This window comes from Raphanus sativus, chromosome 3 (genome assembly GCF_000801105.2).
Source record: "Raphanus sativus cultivar WK10039 chromosome 3, ASM80110v3, whole genome shotgun sequence".
In the NCBI taxonomy this organism is placed as follows: domain Eukaryota; kingdom Viridiplantae; phylum Streptophyta; class Magnoliopsida; order Brassicales; family Brassicaceae; genus Raphanus; species Raphanus sativus.
Genome location: NC_079513.1, coordinates 20,412,576 through 20,430,510, shown reverse-complemented (window position 1 = coordinate 20,430,510; position 17,935 = coordinate 20,412,576). Strand labels below are relative to the sequence as shown.

At 33.2% G+C, this 17,935-nt stretch overlaps 1 protein-coding gene, 1 long non-coding RNA gene and 1 pseudogene across 3 annotated transcripts; 2 read left to right on the top strand and 1 right to left on the bottom strand.

The window, feature by feature from the left end:
* Positions 1-880: 880 nt before the first annotated feature.
* On the top strand, positions 881-2,632 carry LOC130509110 (uncharacterized). Of its 2 annotated transcripts, none has more exons than XR_008943264.1 (4): positions 881-1,087; positions 1,211-1,261; positions 1,418-1,537; positions 2,052-2,632. It is a non-coding gene; the product is annotated as an uncharacterized LOC130509110 (long non-coding RNA). The 2 variants fall into 2 exon arrangements; XR_008943263.1 differs by having other exon boundaries at positions 881-1,105.
* Positions 2,633-3,043: 411 nt separating this feature from the next.
* Positions 3,044-5,519, bottom strand: LOC130509538 (uncharacterized). Its single transcript, XM_057005677.1, has 4 exons — positions 3,979-5,519; positions 3,801-3,877; positions 3,556-3,705; positions 3,044-3,474 (listed from the first exon to the last, which is right to left on the bottom strand). The coding sequence occupies exon 1, from the start codon at positions 5,517-5,519 to the stop codon at positions 4,668-4,670; it is 852 nt and encodes a 283-aa protein (XP_056861657.1). The 3' UTR covers positions 3,044-3,474; positions 3,556-3,705; positions 3,801-3,877; positions 3,979-4,667.
* A 7,118-nt stretch (positions 5,520-12,637) lies between these two features.
* LOC130510083 (uncharacterized) lies at positions 12,638-14,570 on the top strand (annotated as a pseudogene).
* The last annotated feature ends 3,365 nt before the right edge of the window (positions 14,571-17,935 follow it).

Below are 17,935 nucleotides of genomic sequence, written 5' to 3'. Positions count from 1 at the left end.
AGATATGAGTAAAAAGAGTATTTACCATAATGTGTCACTGATTTATATTTTGGCTACTGCTTTTATTTAATGTGTTATTGTATTTAAAAAATCAGTTATTTAATATTTAGTAGATTAAATACAATATCTAAGAAAATCAGATATTTAGCTTTAAATATCAAAATATGTAGTAAATCTATATTAAAAAGTGGAAATTTCTATTATATCGGATATTTAGTTTCTTATATTTAGCAACCACTAAAATCTCAGGCCAAGAAAAATACTGCATTTCTATTTACACTCCGAATTGGTTTTTGTTATATCTTTAATAACCCATCTTGATTTCGATGGAATATTTTATAGAAACAGAAATTCAAAATTAAAATCGAGATATTAGTTAGTATTGAAATGGAAACGGGATAAACATAAGATATGATTTAAATAAGATTTTCCAAATATTAATCCTAATTTATTAGTAAGATCCGGTAATAAAGAGATTATCCCCAACTTTCTCTCCAAGTTTCAACTATATATTTTGTTTAATCGCACATATTTAGGGGTGAGATCAAAACAAATCCATGAATATTCTTAACAATAAATGTGAATGATAGTATATAGAAATAAGATTTTGTGATTTAAATAAAATTTTCCAAATAGTAATCCTAACTTATTAGTAAGATCCGATAATAAAGACCACATCATATAATGTGCTTTTGAATTGATACAATAAATTTAAACCTGTTGCAGCATATATTCTAATAATATTGTGGTATTTAATTTAGTTTCCAAATGCAATTAGCACCGAAAATTATGCTGCAAGCTAAACAATATCTCGGCATTAAAACCCTAAACATACATTCTCAATTCATTATATAATGGTATTCTCGATTCATTAGTTGACACATACACTTCTTCTTTTTTTGTAAAATACACATACACTTTTCGTTTTCATATGGTTTCAGTGTTTTATCTTCTTAACGAATTAGTGTTCTAATTTAAATTTCATGTTTATTCTTTTGCAGGTCTAATAGATCCTGGGATGATGGGTAGCATAAGACAGATCGATAAACCTTCCTGTATTATTTCCCGAGCACCGTAGTCTCACCATGTGATCATCTCTTTAACAGTACTCCCTAGCTTATATATACATTTATCTCTCACTTTTAATCTTCTCTCGATTGATTAGTCTCTCTATATAGATCTAATATTCATGGTGAATTTTTATTTTCAGTAAGAGGTTTAAGCTTAAAGGACATTTGTATCCATGTCTTGAACCGTATGAGTAAGGAAAAATACATGGAAAGATATGATTTTTAATTATTTTTGTGAAACTCAACTGCTTTTTTCTTTGTGAGTTTATATTTTGGGTTTGTTTGGATCATAACTAAAGATATATTTTTAATTAGATTTTAATAATTTTTGGTGAATATTTGTGCAGGTACTAACATGATTAACAGATGAAGAACTCGTGAATTTATATGTTGGTGAGTGTGACAGTTGGTGTTGTAAATGGTGTGTCTAAAATTTCTAAATCATAGACGAGGTATGCATAACTGAGGTATGCTTATCACGTGTATATTTTAGTTAGCCATTTTGTAAAATTTTGAAATTTACTTTTAATATATTTTACAAGGTTCCTCTTTTAACTGAGGCAGAAGAAAGTTCGGTAAAGAAAAACCTTCTGAACTCTTACAAGAAGAGATCATATGATTTTTTTCTGTGTGTTGGTGTTTCGTTCAGATTTTTTTAATTTAATTAATTAGTGTATTTGATACACATGTTATTAGTATGTTCTTACATTAAACTGGCCTTAATAATAATAAGATTTTTGCTTTATCATTTTACAGTCAGTTCCGCAAAATATCAACCCAACGATAGTTACTATTGTATAAATATCAGTGGGTGGAACTCAATCGTTTGTTCAAAGTCCAAATAATGCAGTCCGCCAATTTTTGCTTTAAATTTTATATTGTTATTGGCATAAATTGGTGGAACTCAAGCGTTTGTGTACTATAATGATTTAATAGTATTGACGGACTGTATTATTTGGACTTTCAATGCATTTAAATTAGGTATAAACTATCTACGGTGTTCAAGATAGACGCGAGCAAAGCAAAACCGTTGATCAAGAAAGCTAAATCCGCCATTGATGACCCCGCCAATACAAATCCAAAACTGTAATTCCTCCGCCGGCGACGGGAATTTGCGGTGGTTCCGGTGAAGAAACAGAGCATCATCATCATCAAGCGAGATTTCTTCCGGCGCCTGTTTTAACGCCGCATTATCATCAACCACCGTCGTCACGAGCCAGTGCACAAATTCAAGATCTTCGTCTCTCGCTTCACTCCTTCCAAAATGGTCCTCCTTTCGCTGATCAAACAGAGCATGCTCTGTTCTCCGGCCAGAGCCAGAGCAATCCATTAGTGGTTGTATCATCGACGGCGAGCTGGGACCAGTCGCAACAGAATCATTGACTGTTGACGTGACTGGCGGAGCTGCTGATTCAGCCGCAAGTGGAGGAGGAGGGTTTGTGTTTACTTCCCCCGCTACAACGACGTCGTCGTTTCAGACAGGTTATGGCCAATAGTCAGGTTTTGTTTTGTGTAGCATATTATATGTTCTTGTATTAAATAAATAAAGGGAAATTTGCTCCTATAGCTATGAAAAAAAAAAAAAAACACAAATATATTATCTAAACCTCCCCTTAAATAAATTTGTAATTCCTTACTCTTTTGTTTGTGTTGGAAACCTCCCCTTTAACCCCCCACCTGAAGCTAAAATCTCAAGCTTTTGTCCTTTATTCCCATGTTGGTTTAATGATTTACTCAAGAAATATTACTCTTTTTTCTTTTTCTTTTCTTCTGCCAAACCCAATAAGGTTTAACATCGAAATGTTAATACATTTGTTATTTAGGTTTTAGGTTCATTGCCATTGCTAATACTTGAGAATTTGAAACAGTAACTGCTCGTGTTTTCTTAATCACTTATTTTAGCCACATTCATGAAGAAGAGTCATTTTCGTTGGACAGAGTCTTGCATGTGTTGCTTTTGTGGAATTCAGGATTTAGAATGATGGGTTTGTACCAAAGATGAAGGAAAATTTAATGAAAAAGAGCAAAAAGATATATTGAGTGACTAGTATCAATAATGTGTCTTCCTTCTTTTAACAAATACTATGCTTTTGAGAAGGGTGAAGGAGGTTGTTGGGGTCTTGGTTTAGTCTATTGCTGTTTGTTTTAGTCTTCATGACATCTTTGAATCTGTCAAAAGATTCCATAGCTTCAGCCAATTCTTCTGGTTCTGCATCAACTCATCAATTATAAAGATATCAAAATATAAGAAAATGATGGAACCAAAATGTAAACATGGTTGTCAGCTCTAAAGAATGAATGGTCCCCTCTTTCTCTTGTAAAGTCTCCAGGTTGAAAAGCGCCTTAAGATCAGCTGCTGATAAGTAAGTCCCCGTCCTTGTTAGCATCATTTGTCTCAAACCACCTAATAAACAGATAGCTTTATGGAACATGGTGAAACCGAATAAGGTGCTAAAACAAAATTTGCTCTCTCCATTTGACTTACATTCGAATGACATGTTCATCAGGCTGACCTTAGCTTTCCCAAAGCATGTTGTTTCAAGTGCTTAAGTATTCCTGATATAACATGCTAGTATTTTGCAAAAGCAAGCCGTCTCCTTTGGATCCACGGTTGGAAGACCTATTAGTTATCATCCTACAATGAAGAATAAGTGATAGTTAATAGACATAAGCAACTTTCTGGTAACCTTTAAGACTGAAAGCCTCGATAGTGGAAATTCGCCAGATTACATTGAGAAGCATAACGGTTGAGCCAGCGAGCAAACCCATCCCCACAGAGACTTGGCTTTGTGCAGAAAGTCCAGACACTGAAACAAAACACCAACATATATACAAGATTTAAGACCCAACCAGAAGAAAACAAGAAAAAAGATTGTTTTATTGACACAAGAAAAGATCATCCAGTTACCATCAAAAGTATCATAGTCACTCACTATTTGATCCACAGAACCTAACAAAGTTTCATTTTTTTCTCTTTCTCAAAGTTCAGACAAGAATCTGTCTTTCTACAGACATACATACGTATTAGCACATATTGCGAGTGTTAAAAAACAGAGTAATGAATCATCATAATATACATCAGGGTCATGACTCTGAAAGTCTGTTTTTATAACGAAACTCCGGATAGTACGTTTCTTCAAGATCCCTTCTAGCTCCACAATTGATAAAGCATGCAACAAAAACATCAAGCTCCAATGTGGTCAACCCGTAGCAAGGTGGTAAACGGAATGATCAAACTGGATATAGACCGCACAGGATAGTATTGAGGATTTCAACTAGAATTCAGATTAACATCCTCACCACTCATAACGAAGCAACAAAATCGAGTCTAGACACAAGCATAACAGATACAAACTTGGCCAAATAAAGGTCTGTTTAGACTATTACTGTTTAAGACACAACATTTGATTCCGGTTCTGACTCTTATCAATCTGACATAAAACAACATTAATAACTAAAACATCCGATAAAACAGCAATGCTGATAATTAAAACATCCGATAATACAGCATTAAATGCTGATAAATAAAAACATCCGATAAAACATCATTAAATGCTGATAATTAAAACATACGATAAAATACTACTACTCCGCCTTCTACTCGCTGTCGGAGCTCGTCTCCCCGCCGCCGAGAATCGTCACCGTCTCGTTGTCAACTTCTGCCACTAAGTCAACGTAATGAGTCCTCGCAAGCTCCTTCCTCACACCACCCTTTTCCTTGACCCATCTAAGTACCAAAGCATGGTCTAAGAATTCAATGAGGTATGCCCTTCCCGTGGAAACAAAGCCAGAGAAACTAACATAGACAACTTTGTCATCAGATCCAAAACCCCTTTCTGGCGTGTAGTTTGGAATGACTTTGGCTGCGTGGTATCCCAAGCCTCTCATATACTTTCCGTCGTCATAAAGAGAAAACCCCTTTCTATCTTCTTTTTTTTTTGGAATTTTAGTCTTCATGACATCTTTGAATCTGTCAAAAGATTCCATGGCTTCAGCCAATTCTTCTTCCTCTGATCCTCCCTGAGCTTCTTCTTCTCTAAGCAATGCCTCAAACTCAGCTTCAAATTCTTCTTCTTCTCTAATCATCTGAGCAGCTATCAACACAAGGTTTAATAGGAACCAGCTTTTGGATGGCCACTCAAGCTCAGCAGCAGCTTCTTCATCTTCTTCTTCTCTCACCATCTTCACCACTGTCAACAGAATGATTAAAAGTGACCAGTGTTTGGATGCCCACTCAAGCACAACAGCTTCTTCATCACCATCATCATTCTTGCAGCAGCTAACTACCTTTGAGTGTTTGTTTTTCTCTGCTTTGTTGAGGACCAAAGTTTGAGCTTCAAGTGAGAAAGGTTTCTTAACCATTCTCACTTGAGAGAAGCCTCTTCTTCCCAAACCACCAAAATGGCATGAGCCTGCAAGAATCACTGAACTCTGAATTACACTGTTCATTTTGAAATTCAAGGAAAGATTTTTGAGTTAGAGAGATGGAGCACGACTCCCTCCTCATATTAGCTTTTATTTATTGAGTTTGAATAGAGAGGGAAAAGAACGTATACCATAAATGTCTATGAGGTGAAAACTAAGGTTAAAACTAAAATTAAGATTCAATACGGCAATAGAAAGTATGGGGGATTCTGTTTCTTTGAATTGTGCAGCAGAGAAGAATAGAAAGGACGTATGCTTTTCTCTGTACTTTACATTTCCTCTTTAAATTATTTATTCAATATATATATATATATATATATAGAGACATAAGGAATTTTATGAATACACATTTAACCATTTTTGAAATAAGTTTCTTTTGATTAAATACAAAAGCTGCCAGTCAATTAGCCACCTTGTCGTAACGGTCAAACCGAAGGAAAAAAAAGAAAACACAAATCTTTCCGATCACAATTTTCAATATTCTCCCAAAATTATTTATCCAATATATATATATATATATATATGTGTGTGTGTGTATCTTAGTATACACATTATATTCACAAAAGACCCGAAAGAGATCTGTGGAAAAATTATTTATTAAATTTTTAATGTTGAATTGTCTTTTAATCTAATAACTAGATATTGACCCGCCCGACTGGGCGGGTGTTTGCTTTATTGTGTAAAATTATTATCGAATTATCTCCAATAAAAAATGATTGGGTTGGATAAGGTATATTGTACGCTATATCGTATGATTCATATTTATTATCTTTACTGTATTTATAACATTCAAAAATAAATATTTTCATTGTCTATTTGATATCGTAATATTAGAAAATTGATAATTATTATTTTTTTAAAAATAACATTCTCTCGAAAAAATGTTATTCTTGTATTTGAAAAATATTATTTGATATTAGAAATATATAGTATATTATTTTTTAGATAACAATATAATTATCTATATATTATATAAAATGTATAAATTTCAATAAGTATAATAAAACAACGGGAAAATCGCATAAAAAACCTCGAAAGTGGCACTTACTAACACTTTAAACCTTAAAGTTTTTTCACTAACACTTTTAACCCTGAAATTGACATTTGTATCATAAAAAACCTTCAATAGAAAAAATGACCTGTTTAGCAGGTAAGAATAGTGAAGTGTAAGTTTTTTCCAAAAATATTTATTTAATTCATAAAATAAATAAAAAATCATAAAACTAAATTAAAAACTAAATAAAGTTCAGAAATTAAATAAAAATTCAAAAAAATTCGTAAAAATAGGAAATTGTTATAAAATTCAGAAAGTAAATAAAAATTTAGAAAAATAAATAAAATTTAGAAAATTGAAAAAAATTTCAAAAAATTCGTAAAAATAGAAAATTATTATAAAATTCAGAAATTAAATAAATTTTCAGAAATTAAATAAATTTAAAGAAAACTAAATAAAAATAAGAAAATAACTAAAATCAGAAGTTAATAAAATTTCAAATAAATAAATGAATATGATTATGTTAGAAATAACAATGATGAATATGATTTCTAACATAACCATTAACAATGATGATTATGATTTCTAACATAATCATATTCATTTATTTATTTGAAATTTTATTAACTTTTGATTTTAGTTATTTTCTGATTTTTATTTAATTTTCTTTAAACTTATTTAATTTTCTGAAAATTTATTTAATTTTCTGAAAATTTATTTAATTTTCTGAAAATTTATTTAATTTCTGAATTTTATAATAATTTTCTATTTTTACGAATTTTTGAATTTTATTTAATTTTCCAAATTTTTATTTAATTTCTGAATTTTATAATAATTTTCTATTTTTACGAATGTTTTGAATTTTTATTTAATTTTATGAATTTTTATTTAATTTCCTGAATTTTTATTTAATTTTCTGAATTTTATTTAGTTTTTAATTTAGTTTTATGATTTTTTTATTCATTTTATGAATTAAATTAATATTTTTTGGAAAAACCCTACACATCACTATTTTTTACCTGCTAAACAGGTCATTTTTTCTGTTTGAAGGTTTTTTATGATACAAATGTCAATTTCAGGGTTAAAAGTGTTAATGAAAAACTTCAAGATTTAAAGTGTCAGTAAGTGCTACTTTCATGATTTTTTATGCGATTTTCCCAAACAACAAAAAATTTGGTGGCCCAACGCAGTAAATAATTGACTAATCTAAATGGATCTATCAAGTTAAAAAAATGGCCCAATTGTCTAATAACAGAATTTTTTATGTGATGTAAAATGATAGATCTAAATTTTAAATAAGCTAGAGATATTTAACTTGCACCGTAAGTTCAGCTTTTATTAGTTGAGATATTATGAGCAGAGAATATTATTCTAACTGATCCAGTTATAGCAATTTGGTTCATATACGGTTTAATTGTTTCTGCAGGGCTAATAATTAATGTGATTATTAATTTTTTATCCTTGTGTCCAAACGTCAATTTTTTTTACTCTACTATCATAGTTGCCAAACAAAATGAAATAGTACTTCTACTTTAATAAAATAGATAGTTCAGTATTTTTAAATCAATCATAACCAATATATGATTTTAGGTATAGTTTAAACACCACAAACAAATAAATAAAAATGTCAGAACATCATCATATTAGATTACCCCCCCCCCCTAAAATTATGATTTTAACAATTGAATAATTTACAGTTACCTATTCAAAATTTTATTATCACTTGTGCATAAACGATTTTAAATATATATCAATTTCAACAAATGATATATTTCACTTACAAAATTTTTAGAAATATTATTTTTATTTACATATTTATAATATACATTAATATAAATGATTTTTTTTTTAATTTTAAAAATTTATTATGCATATAAAATGAAAATAAAAATAATTAACTAAAAACAAATCCAAATTAGAAAGAAAATTACATCATGGTTCCATCATGCAAATTCATACATCATAAAATAGTTCAAAGTTGTTGCAAAATATTGTTAAGAAAATACATACTACCACATACTCATACCTTCTGAGTACAATTATGAAAATTATCTCATTTTTTTAATAGAATGAATGATTTATTATTAGTACTTGATATGAATAAAATTATGAAAATTATCTCATTTTTTTTTGGGTCAAAGTTCAAACCAACATTTTAAAGTTTGAAGCACAAAGGATCAAAGTGAAAATTTTGACGCAGTGTTCGCAACATATTATTCTTTATTCTCGATTCGTTAAGAGCGTGTTTATAGTAACATTATAAGAAAAATGCCAATCTAAGCCCAAAATTTTGAATATTTTAAAGTAGAAAATTATGTGGTAAGTTTATATTATATGATGGAATTATTTTTTAAATATAAAATTTAAAAATCGGAACATGATACTAATACAATATTTAATGACAAAAGGATATATACATTGAGGAAAGGCGCCAAATAGCTTCTAGTTAGACTAGCATTTTGAATTGATTGAAGATATGAAGATCTATTTTATATAAATAAAATTGGCGTAGCCTTGATCAGAATAAAAATTGGCATGTTGACCAGAAAGTAGGGGTGAACATTTGGTTTAATTAACTTTACTGTTATGAAGGTATATTTCTGATCCAATTCTATTAATCAACTTCGATCACCTTTTTAAACTTCTCTTATACAAATAATCTATCTTAAACAATGAAACTGAAATACAAGCAACACTATAGGCTGAACAAGCAAGAACTATTTGAAAATAAATATCGTGCTGTGGAAAATAATAATATTGTTCTTATCATGACAAGTGTTTTGGTCAAAACATATGAAGGTGTAATTTGTTTGTCGCCATCTTTTGGGACTAAATTCTATTTGAATTATGATTTAGATTCTGTTATCGGCTTTCGAAAAAGACACTATTTAAAATTATTATTTGTTTATTTTGTTACAATTAAGCCTAATTAGTTGATAAAGGACTAACTCAGTTTTTTATTTGTCTATATTAGTTTCAGCTATAATGTGGCTGTTTGGTTAATCTGGACGACATGGTTGATGGTCCTTCAATGAATATTGAGATCTCTGAAGTCCAACATTCTATTAATGACATTTGAAATTTCATAGCATCTGATATCCCTCAGGTAACGTAATTATCTCTACATTAATGTTTAACCGCATTTTATTCCTCAGGTAACCGTATTTTGTTCTTCATCATTTGAATATTTCCAATCTTTATATATTTACTAGAAGAGACCCGCCCTACGGACGGGATATACTTTATTTGTTTTTTAGATTTTTTATTTTTGTATGATTTTATGATTTGTGTTTTGGTTTACATTTTTAATAGATACTAGATTTTGACCCGCCCTTCAAAGGGCGGGTATATTTTTTGTTTTAATCTTTTTTTTGAAAAATTATTTGTTTGTATTTGATTTATTTTATAATCATATTTGTGTTTGTTACTAATTTAATTTGATATAATAGTCTTTTAAATAAATGAAATATATAGATGGATCCAATATGTCACATTTATTGGGTTTTTAACCAAAGATTTAAACATAAGTAATTTTATGTTAAATTTAGATACTTGTTCATGTATTACAAAATTTATATGTGATTTGTTCTTTTTTATTTTTAATTTGAAATTTATATATTTTAGTTTATAGAATTTTATATGATTTAAACGGATAGTCAAACCCAAACTAAAACCCAAAAAATATGAATTGAAACAAAAATTTGAATTCTGAATAGACTTAAACCAAAATCTCATCATATAATTAAACTTCCTAATTTATTAATAATAAATATTACAATATCAACAACTTAAAATATTTGTGTTTCCAAATATTAATAACATAAACAATTTTTCGACCCACACTTGAAAGCACCATATATTTTATGATGTAAAATTTCATTAATAATTTTACAAAAATTATGTAAATTCGTAAAGATTTTGTCTATTTTGAAACAGGAAAATTAGGATATGTTTTCAAATCTATAGATCTAGTGATTCAATATGTAATCCGGTTTGGATTTCAAGAGATATTCATCAACTAAATTTTTGATAAAACCCACAAAAACCGTTAAAACCAGCGGGTGCATGTTGAACCTATAGGTGATTGATATAATTCAATTTTATTTAAATTGTTATTTTTTATAAATTTAAAATTTAATTTCAATGTTTTAGTTAGATATTTAGATAATTATTAATTGATAAAAGTCATGTCCAACATAAGTATTTTTATCTCCTATTGGTATAGGTGAACATATGAACATGACCTATTGACCTATACCAAACATAACAAAACTTATACCCGCGGATCTTAAAACATGAACATGACCTATTGATATAGGTGTGGTCCAACTATTTAATAAAATAGATTAAAAACTATTAACTATTTAGAAGAAATATTATACAAAAAAACACAGATACGATTAAAACACACAAATATTTTTTTTTTAAAATATAAAACAAAAAATATACCCGCCCTTTTAAGAGCGGATCAGAATCTAGTTGTATTTGAATTATATAGCGTAACTCTAATTTGTTGTAGAAAATGTTTAAATTATATTTTATATGAAATGAAATATAAATAATTTAAATTTTAAAAATTTCTAAATTTTTAAAAATTACTTTTTAATACTGATATATTTATAAACTATATTATTAAATTAGAAAAATGACCTATTAATAGTCCAGCTATTTTATAAAATTATTAAAACTTTTTACTAATCAGTTAAGAAAAATATTCTACACAAATATGATTAAAAATATACAAATATAAAAATTGAATTTCTAGAAAATGTAAAACAAAAAATATACTCACTCTTTGAAATGTTGATCAGAATCTAAATTGTATTATATTATGTTAACTAAACCACAGTTCATTTCCATTAATTTTTATAGTGGACATAATATTTATTAATGTAAAGTATCAATATTATTATTTCCAAATGATATAATTTTTATTTATTGAACTACGTAAGGTTGTCCACAGTTTTGTAATAAGTAGTGAACCACTAATATTTTGGAATTAAAGGGTGACTTTATAAAACATGCATACATCTTAGAAGCATTACAAAATTATTTTATGAATAATAATAATTACTGGAACTGAATTTATTCTGATGGATCCCAAAAGAAAAAAAATAACCGCATATTACGTAACATATAGGTGGAAGTTACAGATTTAGGAAACCAACGTGGAAGTTACAATTTTTTTAATAAAGGTAATTACATAATATATCTAGATAATTATTTAGATGCATTATATTTTATGTTGGACACAACCTTTAATCAATTGGACATGTTGAAGAATTAATAGAATAGATGTATACTAATAATTTTTGTCTTTTAGAAAATTTTAAGTGATAAGGGGATATAATATTCATTTGACTTGACGTTTGATATGTTCTTTTATTTTTAAGACACTCAAAAAATATAAAATCATTTGGAATTTTGATAAGCTCGTTGGTATAAGTTAATTTCAAGTGATGTATAATTTTTTTAATGAATTTTAGTATTTTTTTAGTTCCTTTATGATGATGTTTTTAGTTCATATGTGTTTTAACGTATACACGGATGGAGTTTTCCTTTGGTTAGTGAGACTGAATTGAAGAAGAAACAAAAGAGATAGGACCAAATTGCAATTATGTGTAACTCAAATTGTTTATCAGGCCGAGTAAAAACTAAAGAGAAAGAATGTTAAAAAAAAAGCACTTGATTATAACATAGATCATACAAAACATAACTCCGAGATGAGACCGAATGAAGCTTTTATGCGTTTTCACTCTTTTGCTTACTCGTGTAACTTTGTGTACATGTTTTTGTCAGAGAATATGGTGTGTTTGGAGAAGAGGCTGCTGGCACAGGAAGCCTTCTTGTTGCTCTTGCAGAAGAAGCATTTCTCATTGGTCTTGAAAAGAACATGTTTCTCCGGCCTTTTTTTGGTCTATCCAAGCTTTTTGACCAAAACTTAAATCACCAAATTAGCAAAACATTTTTCACGCTTCCTTTGTTGCAGTGTGGCGAGTTATGCACCGTTCTTTGTAAACACAAACGATAGACGATAACTCTCATTCTGTTGTTATAATTAGGAAGCTAATGCAACAGCAATCTCAAAATTCTTGAATTGGTTTCAGGTGGAAACCAGATGCAGTAGGTTTCACTTCCTCTCATCTGTATGGAACTCCAAGCTATTGGGTCCAATGACTTTGCAAAGCCTAGCGAATCATCTCTTCTCATTTCAGAACCCAAGGAAAACTCTTCTTCTCTTGTCGCTGCTGCAATCTCCTGGAAAAACAATATCCAAGAAGATTACATAGGCAGAAAGGTACGGCCTATTACCAGAGTCAACACACATTTCTATTGAAAACTTGAAAAATTGGAAAAACAATATCCAAGAAGATTACATATCAATAAAAATTGAAAAATATGCCAAACACATTTCTATTGAAAATTTGACATATCAATAAAAGAAGCTTGCACAAACAGAACTCGATTACCAGAGTCACATCATCCAAAACAAATAGATAATTTAAAAAAAAAAAAACAGATCATAACATTGATAAGAAACTGGTCTACTAATCTTAAACCTGTCTACTAATGTTTCTAGGCTTGTCACCTGATGAAGGATAAATCACGGCTTGAGATCCTCTGCAATTGGAGCTAAGATCGACGACTTTGGGAGCTGAGATGGCTGATGGTCCATAGCCTAGACGGTTGCGGCAGTGAAAAGATGAACGCCACTCACGCTGGAGAGAGGTCTGTGTACTGAGTTGATAGAAAAGGCGCCTGTCGAGTTGGTGTATAACGATGCAGCGGTAACTACGATCGGGTCCTCTCATGGCTGGGTAGCCTCTTTGATGCATGACGTAGGCACTCTGCGTCTCCATGATGATCTAAACCCCGTTGCATCTAATGCAAATCCAAAACGCATCTTGCTGCCTCCTCTTGTAACTTTGCCTCATTGCCAAACCCAAATCATCACCAACGTGTCCTTTTCCTCACCATCTCCAGAGGAAGACGATTGTGTCGTGGCTGTCAAGTTCTTGGGACCCCAACTCAGCTTTTGCAGACCCGCTTCTCAAACCAACCCCGAGTGGTTCAACATCAAAATCGACAACCCTAGCTTCTTCTTCGCCAGTGTCATGTTTTCCAAGAAACATAACATGTTTCGCATACCTGGAGCCGGAGGCCAGCTCATTGGATCATGGGATCTCTGCGAAGACAGAGCACACACCCAAGTTTCAGGAGTTGCGATATCACAACCTTCCCGAGCTGAGCAAAGCTGAACGTGAGACTATGTATTCCTGTTTCACGAGCGAACACTTGGTGGAATCTCGATCCACTGGTGAAACTTTTTTGGTCAAGTTATTCAGACAGACCGTTGACGGTACCAGTTTGAAAGTAAAAGTTACCAAATTGAAAACAAAAGGTGTAATGGTGTTCAAGGTAGACGACGATGGAAATGCAGTGTACACTCAAGACATTGGAGATCTCACCATTTTCATCTCAAAGTCTGAAGCATTCTGTGTCCGTGCAAGCTCTTTTCCTGGGGTGAGTCCTAACAAAGTCTATATCTTGGATGTCAGGGAGGTGGCATTTTTCAAGCTTACTGATTCTTCCATAATAAGTTATGCTCAAAGAATCAAGGCCCCTTACTTTTGTCCACCTCAAAATATGGAATATTAAGTTTGGGATTTGAGTCGAGTCTAGCAGAGTCTGCCTTTTCTTTAAAATCTTTCAACCATCAAAATAAAATATGTCTTAGTATATGCTCTGTGAGAATAGAGTTCCAATTAAAAAAAATAATTAATATCTCAATAAACTTACAACACTTGTGTTTTTTTCTTCAAGAAACTCTTTACAAGAACTCAAAACCGAAGACGTGATTCTCACATCCATGCACCTGTTCACATGTTCCACTATCCTCAAAACTGATTCTTTCTCCACATGGGCACGTACATGGCCTTTGACCACCATGCCCTTGAAAATGCTCGTACCTCAATGTATTTATGAGGTTCTATGTTATCTTAGGTCTTCTGCTCTCAAGGTTGGCTCTTTCCCCTGGCAAGAACAGAGTGGTTCTTCTGATAGGATGTGCTTTCTGTAGATTTGTGTACTCTAAATTGCTTATCTTATTAGAAAGCCAATGGCTGTGTTTATATACAACGTCGTCACACAATCTCGACATGAGATTTGACCTTATCTAACTATAAGATATGTACTTATCATAACAACCGTACTTATCTTCACAAATATATAATGTATATCCCCAATACTCCCCCTCAAGTTGGAGCGTGTGGATTTATCACACCCAACTTGGACATGATAGACTGAAATGGTACTCGTCCTAATGCCTTTGTCAAAACGTCTGCTATCTGGGAATCAGAACTGATATGTTGAGTGACAATGAGGCCTGCAATGACTGCATCCCGAACTGAATGGCAGTCCCTCTCCAAGTGTTTGGTACATTCATGAAACACAGGATTTGCAGCTATATGAATAGCGGCCTTACTGTCACAGAAGAAACGTGTAGGCTGAAGTTGTTCTGCACCAAGTTCCTTTAGTAACCGACGAATCCATTTTGTTTCCTTTAATGCAACAGCCATCGAACGATACTCCGCTTCTGCAGAAGACATGGCGACCGTATCTTGCTTCTTTGTCTTCCAAGAAATCGGTGAGCCACCAAGCATAACCACACATGCACTTAAGGAGCGTCGAGACAGAGGACAGCCACTCCAGTCGGCGTCACAGTAAATGGTAAGAGTGAGATCATCGGTTGACCTGAGAAGAACTCCCTGACCTGGCGAGCTTTTCAAATAGCGCACAACACGAAGTGCTGCAGACCAATGTTCTTCAGTGGGTTCTTGCATAAACTGTGATAGTAAGTGAACTGAGTAACACAACTCCGGACGAGTGTTCAAGAGATAGATCAAGCGCCCCAACAGACGACGATATTTCTTTGGATCACTGAGAAGAGGAGCCTTGGACTTCGCTAGATGATGATTCTGCTCGATAGGAGTTAAGGCAGGTTTGGAGCCGAGATTACCAGTGTCTGCAATGATGTCCAGCGCGTACTTGCGTTGAGACAGAAAGATACCTTCAGGACCTCTACTGACATCGATCCCAAGAAAATATTTCAACTTCCCCAAATCTTTCATTGCAAAACATTTACTGAGATACTCTTTGAAGCGTCGAACCATGTGAGTATTATTGCCACAAATGAGTAAGTCGTCCACATAAACCAACACTCGAAGCTCAACACCATTCCGTTCATAAGAAAAGAGAGAGTAGTCTTCATAAGACTGCTCAAAGCCAAAACGAATCAAGGCATCAGAGAGCTTCTTGAACCAACACCGGGGAGCTTGCTTTAAGCCATATAGGGACTTACGGAGTCGACAGACCTTGTTAGGGTGAGAATGACGGAAACCAGGAGGCAACTTCATGTACACTTCCTCCTCAAGATCACCATGAAGGAAGGCATTTTGAACATCCATTTGATATACTTCCCACTTCTTAGCCGCAACTAGTCGTAATAAAGCTCGAACTGTTGTCATTTTGACCACAGGGGCAAAGGTTTCTTTATAATCTTCTCCCTCAATCTGACTTTTACCATTTAGGACCAGGCGAGCTTTATATCTCTCAATGGTTCCATCAGCATTGTATTTTATCTTGAAAATCCAAAGACATCCAATTGCCTCTTTTCCAGGCGGTAAGTCAGTGATATCCCAAGTGCCACTGTCTTCAAGAGCTCCCACTTCTGTGCCGACTGCATTTCTCCACACCTCAAGTTTCATAGCGTCTTTGAAGTTTGTTGGTTCAGCATTGTTAACAAGGGCTGTCAAAAAAGCTCGATGTGTGGGAGAAAACTGCTCGTCAGTAATGAAATCAGACAGAGGATATAGTGTTGTTTTACCTGAGACCGATGAAGAAGACTCTAATGTGGGAGACGATGAGACGAAATAGTGTGTATTACTTTTGGAATCAGCAGTAGCATTGTAGAGTAAGTAGTCCTGGAGTTTAACAGACTGTGTTTTCTCTCGTTGGCCTCTACCAAGTGTAGCAGGAACCGCTGGTTCCTCAGCAGACGCAGAGTCAGACGTGGATGAATGAAACTCTGTAGATGGAGCAGAGATGACTGAGACATCAGTCGTGGTGGACACCGGAATGGGCTCTGCTTGCGAAACCTCAACCGGAGGACTGGGCGCGACTACAAGTGGCTCTTGAGGTGTGACAGGAACAACAACAGGAGCATCATTGCTCCCCCTTTCGTCTAGAACCGTTGAGATCGACGTCTCAGGAGCACTTGTAGATACAACATCGCTCCCCCTTTCGTCTAAAGGTGAAAGCAGAGAAGAATCGTGACCACTAGTTGCAGGTGATGGTGTGACTTGTGAGACAAGTTGCAGGTCTGCATAAGGAAAAAGATCTTCACGGAAGATAACATCTCGAGAGACAAAAGACTTTTTGCTGTCCATATCATACACTTTCCAGCCTTTCTTGCCGAAGGGGTAACCAATGAACACACACAAACGACTGCGAGGACCAAATTTATCCTTGTCTCTAGATGCTCTGTGTACATAGCAAGCTGACCCAAACACCCGCAGAGATTTGTAATTTGGTTTAATGCCATGAAGAAGCTCATACGGTGAGCGACCTTTGAGCACGGAGGATGGAGTACGATTGATCAAGTACGCCGCAGTGAGGACTGCTTCGCCCCAAAACTTCACCGGAAGACTTGCTTGAAACAAGAGTGCGCGAGAGACATTCAAAATGTGTCTGTGTTTTCTCTCCACTCGACCATTTTGTTGAGGAGTGTTGACGCATGAAGTCTGATGAACAATGCCGAGATCTTTAAAGTAAGATGACAAGACCATAAATTCTGTTCCATTGTCGCTACGGATCATTCGGACAGGTTTGTTGAATTGTTTCTCAGTGTACGCTAAGAATCTTTTCAGGACGGTTTGAACTTCTGATTTTGCTAAAAGTAGGAACGTCCATACAGCTCTGGAGTAGTCATCTACTATGGTCAAAAAATAGACTGCTCCACAAGAGGAGGGAACTCTGTAAGGACCCCATACGTCGACATGAATAAGAGAAAAACACTTTGTTGTTTTATTCATACTTTCATAAAAAATTTCACGCGTTTGCTTAGCTCTAAAACAAGTGTCACACGGACTGGAGCTAGCAGGTTTTGAAACAAAAGATAAATCGGAAAACACAAAAAACGACGGATGACCCAAACGCTGATGCCAGAGGACATGATCAGAACCACCAACTGCCCGATGACTCTTTGCTGTCGCCAAATCCGTAAAGTAATACACACCATCCCGTTCTTCACCGGCTCCAATCAGAGTCCTCGAGAAACGGTCCTGCAAAACACAAATCGCATCAGTGAAGGTTGCAAAGCAATTTGATTGTTTTAAAAGCTTTGCGACTGATATCAGTGTGCAGTTCAAGTCGGGAACATAAAGTA

What these genes read in the sequence shown, in the direction of transcription:
- LOC130509538 (XM_057005677.1), bottom strand. Translation starts at nt 5,519, where the DNA reads ATGAACAGTGTAATTCAGAGTTCAGTGATTCTTGCAGGCTCATGCCAT.